Below are 18,113 nucleotides of genomic sequence, written 5' to 3'. Positions count from 1 at the left end.
TCTGTATTTTCTGTAGCTAATGAAGAATAAACAAACTATTTTTAATTTAACAATTCAAATGTCTCACAAATATGATCCTCGTTAAAGAACATTGCTTTGCTAGGTGAGAGGGAAAATTGGTTGGTAAATAAAGTTAATTACAAAGAAAATCAACTGGGTATGTACTATTTTCCTTATAGATTTGAGTGCACAGAGTGTAATTACATTAATACATTCCAAGGCCAAAACAGACCACTATGATTATCTAGTCTGACCTCCTGTATAACTCTGCCTACAGAACTGTCCCCAAAATTATTCCTAGAGCATCTTTTAGAAAACATCCAATCTTGATTTAAAAATAATCTGTGATGGAGAGTCCATCACAACCTCAGGGAGTTATTCCAATGGTTAATTATTCTCTTTGTTAAAATTGTACACCTTATTTCCCATTTGATTTTGTCTAGATTCCACTTCCAGCCATTGAATCATGCTATCCCTTTCTCTGTGAGACTGAAGAGCCCAATATTAAATGTGTTCCCCATGTCTACACAGCAAAGAAAAACTTGCGGCTGGCCTGTGCCAGCCGACTCAGGCTCACAGGGCTCAGGCTGTGAGGCTGTTTTACTTCTGTGTAGACTTCTGGGCTCACGCTGGCGCCCAGGCTCTAGGACCCTGTGAGGTGGGACAGTCCCAGAGCTGAGGCTCCAGCCCCACCCCAGAGATTTACACAGCAATGAAACAGCTCCACAGCCCAGGCTCCATGAGCCTGAGTCGGCTGGCATAGGCCAGCCGCAGGTTTTTCTTTGTTGTGTAGACATACCCATAGATTGTAGTAAAGTCATTCCTTAACTTTCTCTTGTTAAACTAAATAGAACGAGCTCCTTGAGTCTATTACTATAAAGCATGTTTTCTAATCCTTCAGTCATTCTCTTGGCTCTTCTCTGAATCCTCTGAAATTTATCAACCTCTTTCTTGACTTGTGGATACCAGAACTGGACACAGTATTCCAGAAGCAGCGGCACCAGCAGCAAATATAGGAGTAACATAACCTCTCTACGCCAACTCAAAAGTCACGTTTACACACCCAAAACTTACAATACCCCGTTTGGCCATAGAGTCACACTGGGAACTCATGTGCAACTGATTATTCACAACCCCCAAATCTTTTTCAGAGTCACTGCTTCCCAGGATAGAGTCCTCCATCCTGTAAGTATGTTCTTTGTTCCTAGATGTATACATTTACCCATATTAAAATGCATATTGTTTGCTTGAGCCCATCTTACCCAGCAATCCACATTGCTTTGTATCTGTTACCTGTACTCTTCACTATTTATCGTTTCCCCAGTTTTTATCTCATCAGCAAACTTTATGATTATACGTTTCTTTCCAGGTCATTAATAAAAATGTTAAATAGTGTAGGGCCAAGACCTGATCCCTGCAAGACCCCACTAGACACTCAGACATTTGATGATGATTCTCTGTTTACAGTTACATTTTAAGACCTATCAGTCAGTTTTTAATCCATTGAATATGTGCCGTGCTAATTTTTATATCAATCTATTTTTTTAAATTAAAATGTCATGTGGTTCCAAGTCAAACACCTTACAGAAGTTTACTACATCAACATTATTGCCTTTATAAACTAAATTTATAATTTTATTAAAAAAAAGATGAGACGTTACTTTGACACGATCTATTTTCCATAAACCCATGTTGATTAGTATGCATTATATTACCCTCCTTTAATTCTTTATTAATCAAGTCCCATATCAGCCACTCAATTATCCTGCCTGGGATCAATGTCAGAAAGACCAGCCTACTATTACCAGGGTCATGCCACTTACCCTTTATTACTATTGGCTCACCTTTAGCTTTCTTCCTGTCTTCTGGAACGTCCCTGCTGTTCCAAGACTTGTTGGAAAAAAATCAACATTAACGATCCAACAAGCTCTTCCCCCAGCTTTTTTAAAAGCTTGGGTGCAAGGTATCCAGACCTGCTATTGAACAGCCTCCTGAGCTGATAGTTAAGGCTAAGATTTTGTCACGGAAGCCATAGAATCCATGACTTCCAGAGCGCTCTGTGACATTTTCCACTTCAGCACCAAGGCATTGGGGCTGGAGCTGTCAGCCAGAGGGAGCCCCACGCAACTCCCAGCTACACTGGGCAGGGAGGGGGACCCCGGAGCCTCAGCATTTTGTCACATTTATTTTTAGTAAAAGTGAGGGACAGGTCACAGGCTTTCATGAATTTTTGTTTATTGCCTGTGACTTGTTCCTGACTTTCACTAAAAAGAACTGTAACAGAAGTTTAACCTTAATGATAGTGCAGTGGAAAATGTTTTATATTATATGACTCTCTCTGTTTTTCCCAAATACGAAAAAGAAAAACATTTATTGAACACTTCTGCCTTTTGATAATTCTACCCTTTCCATTTAGTAATGGACCAATACTAGTTTTAGGATTCTTTTTGTTTCTAAGACACTTTTAAAAACTCCTTCTTATTGTCCTTAACTCTGCTGGCCATAGATTTCTCCCTGTGTCTTTTTGTTTCCTCTATCAATTTTCTACAGTTCTTAGCTTCTGATTTATATTTATTTTCAATGCTCCCTTTTTTCCATTTGTTAGGCTTTGTTTTTTTTAATAGCTGCCTTCATTTCCCCAGGTTGGCTTTTTAACCAATAGAGCCTTCTTCCTCAGTTGTGGCTTTTTGGTTATTTAATAAAGTGTTCTTAAATAATTCCTAACTCTCAATCACATTTTTTCTGCCTCCCAACCCCCACAGCAAGCCACAGGTAGAGTCACTAGAAATCCATGCTAATCTCATGAGCATTCTCTCCATACTTCTGAAATCTTAAGAAAACTGCACGCTGCAATGTTGAGAAAATGAAATTAATTGAACACACAGCTTTATTTTAGCATGGATTTCTAGTGGCTCTACCTGTAGCTTGCTGTGGGAGTTGGGAGTCATGGATATAGGGCAGAGAGAGAATACTGCCCTCCAAATATGGTATTAGAAACAGCTGAATTTTGGAAAGCAACTGATCTAAATATATAGCAGTTCATTAAGGTCTCTCAGCAGAAATATGGTACATCTTAAAAGTCACACAACTGATCTAATTGTACTTCAGGCATATTAAGTAAAAATGTGTTCAAAATATGGAACTAAGTTTTGGCCAGGTATTTGGCAACGTGGAGCAGATTTCTATTACACGCCACTCTTCCCCGTCTTCCTTGCCCTTTGCCCCATAGCAAATCGTTAATCACTAGGCCAGAAACAGTGCATGCTATGTCTATGAAAATTATTCTTGATTTTTGTAGTTAATCCATAATCCAACGCTGAGTGCAAATAGCTGAAGTTCAAGATAGACAGATGCTTTGGTTGTCCTAGTTTAGAATTCTTTTCTCAAGTTGCACACAGATGGGAGCACTTGTTTACACTCAGGTTATGCATTAAGATGGTAGCTTGTGTATTCAGAATGTGGAATTACCATCAGATTAATGCACATGTCCAGTGAAAATGTTAAAAAGTTAACATTTTATTGTAAATGCTCTATGTCCCGTTTAAATCCATATTCACACAACAATGCCACATGCCTTGTGAACTAGATTACAACAACTAGCACATATGTATTGTAGCCTTTATGGACTTTATTGATTCATCAGTACATATTTTTAAATGTCAAATCTATAATAATGTTAAATATGTAATCCCTAGAGTGGAAGATTAAATCTGAATTCTTTAATAATGCTGGAAAAATCCTGTTTCACGCAGACCTTTAAGTGTTATGGGACTATTTGAAAGTTAGTGATTTCTAAAATTCTCTTTAAAAGTAAAATGTACATGTCATCAGAGAAAGATACAAGGCCATCACTCTGACAGACAACAAGATAGAACACAAGCAATTATAAAATATAGTGGTTCCCCTGGAAAGTAATGCTGGCATAGTACATATAACTACCCTAGGAAGAAAGAGAATTTTATGAAATGTGTGATGTTGTTACTAAATTTTGAACCTGGTGGATTAAAAATTAACTTTAATAGGTTCTTGCAAGTATTACTGATGCAATTTAGTTAACACTAAGATAGCTCTTCTTCACAGATCTCAAAAGTCCTTCAGAAAGGAGGATGCATTAAGACCAATAGTCCTAGTTTATAGATAAAGAAACTGAGCCACAAACAGGTTACAACTTGCCATATTATAATTATTTGTATTAGCATAGTGTCTAGGAGCCTTGTTCATGGACCAGAACCCCATTGTGCTAGGCACTGTATGAACACAACAGAAAGACCATCCCTGCACCCAAAAGATTAGATTCTAAATAGTCCTACTTTAACTAATAATGGCAGAGAAACGAGGTCTCCTGACTCTCAGGTCTAGTCTCTACCTTCTAGATCACACTGATTGATTAGCAAAATCTAAATAAAAACATGGTTAATTTCTTTTGGACTGGAAAAAGTATCTTTAAGCACTTCAGTCAATGCAGTGGACAAGCCCAGAGGCTATAGAGAAGCAGGGGAGTAGTGACAGATTGGATAAGCTATTTCAAGGATGACTTCCAAAGGAATGGAAGAGTTAAACAGGCTCAGAGAGGAGAACGCAAATGTCCATTTTGAGGCTGTGTGTTGTGTGAATGAATTGTGGAGCACCATGAATTCTCAAAAGGATCATTAAGAGCTGTGAAGCCCTTAAGTAACATTTATTCTTCGTGTTAGAATTAGACCTATAGCTTGAGTGATATGGCTATAAATGAGTATTTAATATCCTTTGGATTTTCTCTTTAATAACCTATTTGACATTAAAAGCTCTAATTTAAGAAAACCAAAAGTGATTTCTATAGTTATGGAGGAGGGTTTTTTGGGAATGTTGTTTTTAATTTGTCTGTTAGGGAAGTAGAGGAAAGGAGGTCTCTATCCACAGTGGGTGTGATTAGAACCCTGGAAGGTGCAGAGAGGTTATAAAAGAATAAAGATAATTTAATGGAGTTCCATTAATATTGGTCTTTAAAATATTTTTGGGAGGGTGGAGGGCACATAATGCAACTACCAAAATGACAGCATTCTTTTAAGTAAATTCTAAGTACTTCAAATGATTACCTATAAGAAATAAACACTTCCATTCACTGACTAAATATTTCCCCATTTAATGTAACCAGATAGGAGTTTTGCAGGTAAACAACCTGTATATGACATTGTAATTTTCTCAAGTTAGGTTGACTGCATCAATAATTAACGGTTTCTCTCTGTAAAAGTTTTATACAGTAACAGCCTTGTTATCCGGCATATTGGGGGAATGGGAAGTGCTACTAAGTAAAAACTTCGGGTTAACTAAGAGAGAGGGAGTTTGGGTGCAGGAGGGAGCACAGGGCAGGGGATTGGAGCATGGGAGGAGGTGTGGTGTGCTGGATCCAGGCAGAGCTCACCTTGGGCTAATTCCCGCAAGTGGTGATATGTCCCTGCTGTTCTTAGGTGGAGGTGTGGCTTGGCAGCCCTGTGCATTGCCTCCGCCTATAGGCGCTGCCCCCACAGCTCCCACTGGCCACTCAGTTCCTGGCAATGAGAGCTGCGGAGCCAGCGCTCGGGGTGGGGAAAGGGCAGTGCATAGAGTCACCTAGCAGCGCCTCTGCCTAGGAGCAGCAGCAGCAGGGACATGTCGCTGCTTTCAGGGAATGGCCCTAGGTGAGCGCTGCCTGGATCCGGCACCCCGCACTTCCTGCCACGCCCCAGCCCCCTGCCCTGAACCCCCTCCCACACTCACACTCCCAGAGCCCACATCCTCTCCCACACTCCGAACCCCTTGTGGCTGTTCCTCCACCTAGGAGCAGCAGGGACATTTCGCCACTTCCGGGGAGCCAAGTAGGGAGCCTGCCAGCCCGCCAGCCCCACGCTAACCAGACTATAAACCAGACTTCAATGAGAATCAGAAATGCTGGTTTATAGATCTTTCTGATTGATAAAGTGCTGGATAATACAGCTTTTACTGTAGTATGAATTCCATATCAACTAATATTTTATCATTCCTAGTATTACTGAGTAAAGGGAAGAAAAAGTTGATGATTCTGGAAAACAGAGACACAGAAGATTTGAAAAGCAACACAAAATCCACTGATGGTTTATACTATTTTATTTCACTTTCTATACACACACACACACACACACACACACACAAAATGTAGAGTTTTTCAAAAGTTTATCTAGCACAAAATACATAAATAGGCACTGAATAAAAACTTTTTTTTCCATTTAAAAATCCATTATGCATGTAAGAAAATTTCCCATAAAGCAGAAGGCAATTATAAGAAACACACACAAAAAAAGAAGACAGATATTCTACTTTTTCCATGTATTTCATAGATCCTCCCATAATGATTGCTTCCTGCTATGGAAGAGACATTCAGAGACGTCTCCCATCTAATATTGTTGTGAAATGCATGGAAGTTAGACACAGGGCAGGTAGGTAAGGGAAATACTGTGAAAGCTACCTTTTGCTGATTTTTGAGATCATCACTGTAACAAACCTTCAGCGCTCTCCTCCCCTTACAGGCAAAATTCCAAAAGAAAATGTTACCATCTAAATAATACAAATTAATAGCTTACACAATTATTATAAAAGATTATACACGTGCAATGCTTGCTAGTGAAACCTCTGTGGTTTACTGAAATTTCTAAGGCGGCTGTACAGAAAAGTAGTTAAAACACCATTGCTATGTCTTGTAATTGTACAGTAATGAGGCAATTTAAAATGATAACTCAGCATTTTGGTGGCTTTTACATAATTTGGTTTGCTCAGAGTTTTCTGTAGAAATGTTCATAGAAGTATAGCAAACTGAATCATTACATTCCCTCCCTTAATGGTTAAATAAAACTTCTTCATAATTTCCAAAAATCTCTCATCTTCATGTTTCAAACTTTAAAAAGTTGAACACTAATTATGGACAGTGTTGTTTCCTATGGATGCTTAGATTTTTATAATCAACATTAAAATGGAAAAAACAAAACTAAAGCTTTGGTTACAGTGAACAGCAATGATAGAGGGCAAAAAAAGGATAAAACAACCACTTGTAATGATGTCATGTTCTTATCTTTGTAGGCTTTCATATCGGACTGGTCAAGACACAGCTAATTGTGACACATGCAGGAACAGTGCATGTATTATCTATAGGTAGGTTAAAAATTCTAATATTCCCACTTTTTATTGAGTGAAAGTAATGATTTTATCCACCAATGCAAGATCAAATGTTAGTTACTATTATAAATTGCTATTTCAATGAGAAGAAAGGAGAAATAAAAGACCAGGAAATTAATCTTTATTTCACTATAAAATTCAATGAATAAAATATTTTTAATATTAAAACTAAAATACAGGACATGCATATAGTCCATGAATTAAGCACGTTCTTTCCACCTCTGCTTTGCAAGTTTAACTGGCTGTTTTAAGCAACACGCTATGACCTGGAGGGTTTTAGTGTAATTTTGCATCTTACACCATTGTAAAGAAAACTTATACAATCTTACAGCACTACTCTTGTTCGGGAAAAATAACCAGAAGTCCTAAAGAAGACCCTGAATGTAGTGGAACAGGTGCAATTGCACTGCACTTGAGGAGGGAGTAGGAAGGGTTTCTGGCACCTATGTGCCACACAGCTAATCTTCATGGGAGGCTTCTCTGGAGCTGCCATAGAAAGAGCCATGGCAGCAGAGAGAAAGGGATCTGGCCATTGGATATGAAGGCACCTATATTAGTGACCATTACCCCTCTGGAGTAGGGAGGGGAAGATGCAGCAGTGGCTGTAGAGCTGCTCTGCATCTGTAACCCATTCCATTTACACAGGCTGTAAGGTCTACCTACAAAATTACTTCAGATCTTAAAGTCAAATCAGTACTAAAAGAGAGTGGAGTTTCCACTACTCCCAGATCTCAACCTAAGCATCACCTAAAATTAAACAAAGCAAACAAAAACTTTACCTAGTAGCAATCACTTGAAATATTATTTTTTCCAAACTGAAGCCCTTAATGGATTAATGCAAACATCATATTATTTATCACGATTGTCATCACCCAAGAGCAGCAGTTAATGTTCCATGGAGGTCATTAACAAGCAAACTTTCTGCAGAGAAGGCTGTATGAAAGTCTACAAGTTTCTGCACAAAATCCATTAAATTTGCATTGCAATGCATGTTTTATGTAGTTTTTCAGAAAAAAAATCCTGCACTTCCAGTTGTTGCCACTTCAGATTGATTTCCAGAATGAATAATTCTATATTTAATGCATCATTTATGAACCTTTTGTGTAAGTATTAAGATCATTCTTAACCATCACTTATTTCTTAGGTTTATGATTTACAAGTAAAACTGGATTAACCCCCTCTGATGTCAAACTGTACCAAGCATTAATATTGCTGAGGGTATATAGTATTTTCTGTACTATGTGCTGCAGCAAAATATTTTAGAATAGCTTTTCATAGCTGTCATGCATTAGGATTGGGGAAGTAGTATTGGGCAGGCCTTATAGCACAGATCATAATCAGACAGACATGCACTACATGTGGAAAAATGACACTTCCATCACCAAGCATTCTGTATTACAGATCAAACACACAGAAGTCCGTATTAAAGCATATGGGAATATATCTTGACTTGCCTAACTTAAATAGCAACACTGAGGTACGTCTACACTACAGGATTATTCCGATTTTACATAAACTGGTTTTATAAAACAGACTGTATAAAGTCGAGTGCATGCGGCCACACTAAGCACATTAATTCGGCGGTGTGCGTCCATAGTCCGAGGCTAGCGTCGATTTCCGGAGCGTTGCACTGTGGGCAGCTATTCCATAGCTATTCCATAGTTCCCGCAGTCTCCCCCACCCCTTAGAATTCTGGGTTGAGAGCCCATTGGCTGATGGGGCAAAAATCATTGTTGCAGGTGGTTCTGGGTAAATGTCGTCAGTCATTCCTTTCTCCAGGAAAGCAACGACAGACAATCATTTCGCGCCCTTTTCCCTGGATTGCCCTGGCAGACACCATAGCACGGCAACCATGGAGCCCGTTCAGCTTTTTTTTTTTAAGTACAGTCACCATATGTGTACTGGATGCCGTGGACAGAGGCGATACTCCAGCACTACACAGCAGCATTCATTTGCTTTTGCATGACAGCAGAGATGGTTACCAGTCGTTCTGTACCGTCTGCTGCCAGTGTAATTTGGCAATGAGATGACGGTTATCTGTCCTTCTGTGCTGTCTGCTGCTATCATGGGTGCCCCTGGCTGAGGTCGGCCGGGGGCGCAAAAGCAAAACTGGGAATGACTCTCTGAGTCAATCCCTCCTTTATGGTTTCTAAAAATAGAGTCAGTCCTGCCTAGAATATGGGGCAAATGTACTAGAGAAGCAGTGTATCAGAGAGCACAGCTGCTCTGTATCAGATCCCGCAGAAATGATGCGCTACATGCCATTCACAGGGGGTGCCCCTGCAACAACCCCACCCGTTGCTTCCCTCCTCCCCCAACCTTCCTGGGCTACCGTGTCAGTGTCCCCCCCATTTGTGTCATGAAGTAATAAAGAATGCAGGAATAAGAAACCCTGAGTTTTTAGTGACATAAAATGAGGGGGAGGCAGCCTCCTGGTGCTATGATAGTCCAGGCAGGACATTAAGCAGTGTGAGGGAGAGGAGCCCAGCATCCCACTGCTGTGATAGTCCAGGCAGTACAGAATCTTTTCTTTTCACATGAAAGGGAGGGGGCTGATTGAAGCTCAGCCCCCAGTTGCTATGATGAAGATGGTTACCAGCCGTTCTATACCATCTACTGGGAATGACTGGGAATCATTCCTATTTTCACTCAGGAGCCTCCAGCCAGCCTCACCTGAAGCCAGCCAGGAGCAATCACGGGTTCATAAGAAGGACGGTTACCAGTCCTACTGCACCGTCTGCCACCACGGAGGGGAGAGGAGCGGATACTGCTCTTCACTGCTGCAGCATCGCATCTACCAGCAGCATTCAGTAGAAATAGGGTGACATTGAAAAAAGTCAAGAAATGATTTCTTTCCCTTTTCTTTCATGTGCGGGAGGAGGGAGTAAATTGACTAGCTATTCCCTGAACCACGCCGGATAATGTGTTTGAACCTACAGGCACTGGGAGCTCAGCCAAGAATGCAAATACTTTTCGGAGACTGCTGGGGACTGTGGAATAGCTGGAGTCCTCAGTACCCCCTCCCTCTCTCCATGAGTGTCCGTTTGAGTCTCTGGCTTCCCGTTACGCTTGTCACGCAGCACTGTGTAGCCTGTAGATTTTTTTTTCAAACGCTCTGGCATTTCGTCTTCTGTAACGGAGCTCTGATAGAACAGATTTGTCTCCCCATACAGCGGTCAGATCCAGTATCTCCCGTACGGTCCACGCTGGAGCTCTTTTTGGATTTGGGACTGCATTGCACCCGTGCTGATCAGAGCTCCAGGCTGGGCAAACAGGAAATGAAAATCAAAATTTCGCAGGGCTTTTCCTGTTTACCTGGCCACTGCATCCGAGCTGAGATTGCTGTCCAGAGTGGTCACAGTGGTGCACTGTGGGATACCGCCCGGAGGCCAATACCATCGATTTGCGGCCACACTAACCCTAATCTGATATGGTAATACCAATTTTAGCACTACCCCTCTCGTCGGGGAGGAGTACAGAAACCGCTTTAAAGAGCCCTTTATATCGATATAAAGGGCCTCGTAATGTGGACGGGTACAGCATTAAATCGGTTTAACGCTGCTAAAATCGGTTTAAAGGCATAGGGTAGACCAGGCCTAACTTCATTAGGATGAACCACTGCCTTCTGCATACATGTGTGTGGTTAACAATGATGCCGTTCACATGCTTCAAGTTAAGCATTGGGTTATTTTCAAGATCACAACCAGTTTGAATAAAGTAAGCAGGATTTTGTAGCATCAGAGCAACTGATAGACAGTGACAACATCTGCCTATGAAATGAACAGATTTCTTTACCAGAGCCTTTAACATGAGATGAGAGTTCTGCAACAGCAAGAAAGTTTCCAAATTTATTGTAACACTGGATGTTTTAATCACTAGAGAGAAATCAGTGTGCACAAGTTGTAAACATTCATTTCATACTACTTCAAAGAGAAGTTTTATGATGCTAAACGTTAAATTGTGGAAGATCGTTTGAATTTACTGGATACATAGCTCAATTTCTGCAGACTATCATATTGCTCTGCTGAACAGCTTAAATCCAGTCTATTCTGTAATGAAGTGCTCCAACAATCAATGAGTGTGACAGGGCTATGTCATGACTTTTATAAGGTGTTTTATACTGACAACCCAGTTATTGTCATCCCACTGCAGTGAAGGCTACACAAAACCATTGGATGTCTTCATGTATTGCAAGTAACATGAAAAACAGTATATCTCAGAATTAAATTATCAACCTATCAAGAACTCCCTTTCTGTCCAGGAGATGCTTATGAAAATTATTTCAGGGATTCAGGGAACTGTGTTCACAAGAAAATGTGCAACAAGCCTATTAATTATGAGCTAGCTTTTTACATCCCTTACTCAGCCATGCTGGGAAATGACGACACACACACCTCATTTCTCTACATAGTCCTGTTCAGACTTTGATCCACACATGGGAGGAGGAACTGGGGCAATTTACCCAATGCTCCTTCTCTGCAAACAAGTAAATGAAGAGTGGACAGAGAGCAGAAGTCCCCAACTCCACCTCCTCTGCTCAGCACCCACCTATGATCACAAACATGGAGATAGGAAGGTGGTGAGGATGCTGCTGCATGAAATTAGGTATTCCTCCTCTAAGCAAGGGGAGAAGAAGAGGAAAAAGTATAACAAACACAGCCACAATCTGCTCTCAGCTCAGCTCTGGAGGCTGGGCAGCTATGCACCAACCCTTTCTCAAAGCAGATTTCAAAATTAAAATCTAGCCTTCAATGATAAAGAGCTCTGGTTTTGTTTTACCTGTTAGAAAAATTAAGAAAACGGATACAATGTTTATTTCCAATAGACAATTCCAGCCACTTGGTACTTCCATTTCACATGCAACTAAGAACCATAATCACATACATAATACAGTAGTGCAGTATAACTAATAGTATTGCACACAATAGTTTAGTCAGTGTATTATCTACTAGAGTTAAGAAGCGTCCAACCCTTCAGACAGAAAGGTTGTAGAAGCGGCATCTCTGATACAAGAAATATGGGACATTAAGATGTTTATGGAGCAAGGGTTTGAAGAACAAAATGACAGGTAGCCATATGATTCCAGATAAGAAGTTTGGTTTTTTAAATCTAGAAAATTATACACAAAAAAGTATGTTCAAAGAATATTAAGGTTGCCCACAAGGTAAAGCCAGGCACCCAGAAGACAGGAAATGCCAGAATTAAGTATGTGTGTAACGTTAATTTGCACCCCATTCAGTGTCTGCATGATGATAGTCTTTAATTACATGAACACATTTCCCCCCCCACACACAGGACTCTTGCCTCATTCAGTGTATAGGATGTTCTGGGGATGGGTTATTTAGTGAAGGAGACTGTTGTCTGTGGGACATCTACTTCATTTGTTGTAGAAGTTTGAAGTTTAGTGACTGAAATGGGAATGCAATAAGAAAAAGGTTAAGGCAGCTGATTGGAGAACTTGATTATATTCCTGCCTCTGCCACAGAGTTACTGTGTGTTGCTGGAACAAAATGTCCATACATTTCACAGGTGGTCACTAACTCAGTGTTCCTTGCTTTCTGGGTGCCTGACTTGAGCCTCTGGGATCCAATTTGTAGAGGTGATGAGCATTCACAGCTTCAACTGAAGTTAATGAAAGCTGTGCTTTGAACATATAAAATGCTCACGATTCTGAAAAATCAGGCCCTAGGTGGCTCAATTTGGGCACCCAAAATTCATGTACACTTTTGACCACAATTCTGTTCCTCCAAATGTAAAATGGTGATAATGGTCCTCACTTCAGACAGTGTTGTGAAAATAAATTCATTAATATTTGTGAAACACTCAGATGTTACATTGATATGAGCTATAAAAAAAAATGACGAAATTAAGAGAAGGGTTTGCATCACAGTTGCCAACTTTCACGTGGTAAATAAGCACCCCAACATTTACAATAAACCAAACATCAAGCTAATCTCATTTCAAAACAAGGCCAAACAAGCCAATCCCTAAGAACAACAACACTCTATATGACTAGATCCCCCTGGTGTGCAGTCTGGGACTGTGGTGAGCCCGCTGTGCACCCCCCGACTCTCTCTCCACTTTGCCCTGCTTGCCCTCCCTTACCGGGAGCTGATCAAAAAAAAGAAACAAGCTCCAAGCCAAACTAGCTACAAGCTACAAGCCAAAAACTAGCCAACAAGCAACTCACAAGCCAATTAAGCCAAAAACAAGCCCAGTTCTTGTTTTTTTCCCCTCACTGGTCTGGCATGTCTGGTTTGCAAAGTGTGCAGTAAGTAAAGCATAGGGCTACATATAGAATAATGGGGATAAAACAAAATATTAAAAAGCTGCTCATGCAATGAGTACCATACATCCAGTGTACTGAATGGAAAATATAGTACATGATCTCGTAAATAAAGATAACCTCATAATGCATATGCATCAGGGGCACAAATTATGTTGTACAGAGAACCTTAAATTTAGGAACTGCCAGATTTAGAGTACTTGACTTGGCAAGCTTTACGTTCTCTTAACATAGTTTTTGTGTGTAATGTAACAGCATGTTCAAGTTTAAACAGGTTAATTGTAGAAAATGTGTGAGTTTCTCAAATAGCGATCCCCTCTTTATTTTTAAACTGGTTTAAGTGAAGCAGAACAGCGCTTTTACGGCAATGAGTCAATTGCCCTGCTGACTACCCAACTGCATCCAGTAATGTCAATTGCAGCATAACTGAGAAACTGGAATGTAGAAATGATTAATGTAATTAACTTTTTTCTGAAGATGACATTTTAAAAATATTAATGTGATCTAGCTCAATAGCTGAAGTCTAATTAAAGACCATCAAGACGTGGGAGAAGATTAGAAATGATTCAGTACTTTAAGTTTTTACCTTTTTGTTGAATTTGTAGATTGTCAAAATATATTGAGTATTTTTGCAAACATTTTAAGTCTGCATTACTAATACAATATTTGCCAATATGCAGTTTACATTTTCCACAGAGATTGCTATCACTTTTGTAACTTTTTAGATGTTTCTTTTTTCCACAATGATAAGAGTGAATCGCTAATACCTTTGAAGAGGAAAAAGGAAAAGATGAAAAAACGTAATTTTAAGTCACTTTTCCCCCTTTTAAATAAATGGATAACTGATAAATCATATGAGGAAAAGCTCTACTGTGTATTGAAAAGTGAAACACTTTTTGTAAGAGAGAATACATTTGATTTTTACCTTTTGAGTAAAGATAATAGCAGGGTTTTTTTTGAAATTCTAACATTATAATGTGGAGTTAGACCAAATTTTTATAACGAAGTTTACCTGACAACACTTAGATATGTAGTCTTTTGTATATACAGGTTTTTATTATAAGCATCAGCTGGATAACACAGGCCATATCCTGCTAATATTCTCTATGCCAAATTCCAGTGAAAGTCAACTGTATAATAATGAGAGGGGAAACAGAGGCCTCAAAAATGCCACGCAAAAGTAGACAGTGAACAGAGGTTTTCGCTGGAAACTCAGACTGTACTAGATCTTGCAGGCACATACATTCCCACTAGTTACTACCAAGAGAATGGGAGGGCCCAAAATTGAAGTCTCTATAGAAATCGGTAGGACAATAATACACATTTGAGATCCAAATCATCTTTTTCTCAAGCCCCATTATTTTTGCTATTAGAAGTAAACTAAACAGTTTGGCAGGGATTAAAAACGCTAACGTACTACTGTCTACTTTCTCCCATTTCACAAGATAAGCAAACTTAACTACATCTCCTTATTTATAGCACATGTCAATTCTTCATTATCTTTAATGCAAGTGCAAAATTATCTTGTTAGACCTGGAGAGTGTAGGTAGATGGTTGTGCAAATATAAGAAAGGGTTCTGCCACTGTAGTACCATTGTTCTGTCACTACACTTCTCATGAGTCAATTGTGCTAAATCAGACAGAGGTTTTGTGATGCAGACTACTAACCTACAGAGATTAGCCTACTTTATGCTTTAAATTTAAAGTCAAGCTTCTATTAACAGAGAGCACCATCACCATAACCCGTAAAGAATCAATATGAAGCCCTTATTACATAGCAATAGACTAACATTTAGTTAACAAAAATATTCAGCATACATGGAATGACAGTAAGTTCTAGACCACATATAGATAACGAAAGTAGTCAAAAATCCCAATTTTGGGTAGTAAAATAAACTTAACAATTCAAGCGTTCATTTTGCTTTATCAAATGTTCAAGTACATTAGTATTAATATCACAAAATATGAAATCACAAATAGCCAATTCTGAAAGGATGTATCTTTTACAAATTGAGGTATACCACTGAATTAGACTATAAAAACAAGAAAAAAATTAAATAGTGCACTATCAAGACAACTCAAATACTGAAGTCTAATAAACTCTTATTGTTAAGGGAGATAATTGTATTGGTATGCAGATATTGTGCCAATTCAATCATGTCCAATACCTACTTGGAATAAAATCTTTGCAGCCTGTGTCATTCTGTGATTATCTCTTAATGGAAGTACCTTTTCCATTCCTGCTTAAATTACTATCACTTGTGAATTTAAATTCTTTAACACAATGAATCAACGTGGGGAAAATTAGCCTTTTGTTTAATATTTTGTGCATTACTCTCAGGCATTTATCATGAATAATATGAAACTGGGAACATCCTAAAGAATTCACAGTAGATTTCATATTGGTCAGAAAGGTCAGAAGTACTCTATATAACCTGTTCAGGGTTATTTTAGCTTCTGGAAAGATTCTTTTATTAATCAGATTAGTAGTCAATTTCTTCAGAGAAAAAAACCTGATTAAACCAGACTACAGAACTGTAGTTATTGAGAAATATTACTGAAAGCCACATCAACCAATAATTCAGACATTTTCTACTCCTATGAAATTTTAAAATTGTATTTGCTATTTTTAACAAGTTTTGTCCTTGGTATTAAAGTTCTTCTCATGCTGAGTTCTGACAATTGAATTGAAAATAGATTATTCAAGTCTATGAAATTTAATCTTCTCAATACAACAGCAGCAAATGCAACAAGTTCATAGGTTAAAAATCACACTTGTCAGTGAAAGCTAATTAGATAGCAGAAAATCCTCACAGAGCTAAGTTTCCTTTATCTATCAATGTCAGAAGTCTATGAAAAGGTCTATCAATATGGGACAGAGAAAATAAGAAAAAAGTAAGTAGATTATGGACTAAAAACTGCCAATATATATGCATAACCAACTGCATGTGCATTGCTTGTTTGTGAAGTATCAAACGTACTTGTAATTTCAACAATAGTAATATTCAATTTAAAACTGTGTAATTTTAAAATTTTGATATCAGTCTACTGGCCTATATTTTCAAAAGCAACTCGTCACTTTGGCCCCAAAGCTTCAAAGAACTTACAAATGAGTAGTCTCATTGAGTCCAATTAATAAAAAAAAATATATTTTTGGCAAGTTAGAAATAGCAGGGGTGGCGTGGTGGATAAAATGTAATGGTATTTCTTCTCTTCCTGTTCCAGTGGGACTACTTGTGCCCATCAGTTAAGCAAGCATGTAAGCACTTGCAGGATCCAGGCCTTAATGTGTACTCATGTCACACATTAGGTAATAAAGTGAACATACAAAAGGCATTACTTTAGGCCTTAAGTATATTAGGAGCTGACTGTAACTAAGCCACCTGAGGTATTCTCAATAAATGTTTCAGTAATTGCAAAGATACCTACTGTTCCACTGCATGCTCCTGTGTGTACACACACATCCTTGTTTTTACCTTGCCAAGTATATATGTTTAAATTCATAGGGCTGATTAAAAAGATAAATAGTACTGGCTAATAGATAGAGTTAGGAACAAAAAGATTCTCCAAACAGTGTTGTCAATGCAGCTTGATCATGACTGCACTAAAGTCCTGGCTCTCCTAGTTATGCCCCATTCTTACACCAACTGCGGTACCAGCTACAGTACAACAGGCCAAATTGTGTAGTGATTTTATCAAATGTGTAACAGACCGCCAAACTCCTTCATATACACAGCGTCTCCTAGCCTCATCCTCCAAACTGTCACCAGACATTTTAACTTGTAAATAGTTAGAACAAGGCACACAAATACAAATATTTGAAATCCAGTGCAAATCACTGGAATGATCCACCAGTTATATTGTTCTCCACATCAGGGAAATGCTTGGGTTTTCATTTTTTTAATTTAGTCAAATGGATTAAATTAACAGCTATCCATTCTAAAATAATTCAGCTCTGGACTTAAGCCAACAAAAACAAAAAATACTTGAGATAACTGTTGACAGTTGTGGCTAAGTATTCTACAGTTTCCTGATCAGTGCATAAACATTGATATCTTATATTGTAAAGTAGGAAAGGAAAACATCCCTATTCAGGAGAATGGTTAAACACATACTTAGCTTTAAGCAAATGTAAGTGCTTTTTTAAACTAGATTGAGAGCAAATAACAATGCTAAAATATTTTGGTTAATTTATATTAATGTCTTCAACAGTTTTGAGGTTTTCTTTTACATGCACGGAAACAAAATGTAAGTGTTTTGGAAAGTATTTTGGGAATATTTTATTGAACATCAACATATACATTTATATTCTGATTTACAGAAGAATTGAGCACCTTCATTTCCCACTGAAAGGTAGGCTTATCACTTCCAAAAATTCAGGATACATCATATTTACTTCCAGGGATGAAGTCAGTGGCAAAACCCCAAAAGAGTCCAAATTATCTTAAGCTGTGAACCAAAAAGAGACATAACCAAAAAACAGCAGAAAAACTGCTTATGGAGTGACGTGGGAAAGCAGTTTTCAAATGCCTCTCAGTCTGGTTATTGGAGTATTCAATATATTGTTAAGGCTACTGAAGTTTAATAACTTGTTACACAGGTCACCTCTGAAGTGTAGTTCTGATCTGATCTGAGAAGAAACCATTTGAAAACAGCACTTTCA

At 38.7% G+C, this 18,113-nt stretch overlaps 2 protein-coding genes across 3 annotated transcripts in view; one reads left to right on the top strand and one right to left on the bottom strand.

The window, feature by feature from the left end:
- Window positions 1–18,113, bottom strand: part of DOCK1 (dedicator of cytokinesis 1) — a 541,297-nt gene that overhangs the window by 342,323 nt on the left and 180,861 nt on the right.
- INSYN2A (inhibitory synaptic factor 2A) overlaps window positions 1–18,113 on the top strand; it is an 86,004-nt gene that overhangs the window by 52,673 nt on the left and 15,218 nt on the right. For both annotated transcript variants that reach the window (XM_030568321.1, XM_030568322.1), the window contains exon 3: window positions 7,069–7,140. In XM_030568321.1, coding sequence (XP_030424181.1) covers window positions 7,069–7,140 — 72 coding nt within the window. The remainder of the gene's footprint in view (window positions 1–7,068; window positions 7,141–18,113) is intronic.

The sequence above is a fragment of the Gopherus evgoodei genome, chromosome 7, assembly GCF_007399415.2.
Source record: "Gopherus evgoodei ecotype Sinaloan lineage chromosome 7, rGopEvg1_v1.p, whole genome shotgun sequence".
Taxonomy (NCBI): domain Eukaryota; kingdom Metazoa; phylum Chordata; order Testudines; family Testudinidae; genus Gopherus; species Gopherus evgoodei.
This window is presented reverse-complemented; position numbering and strand designations above follow the sequence as displayed.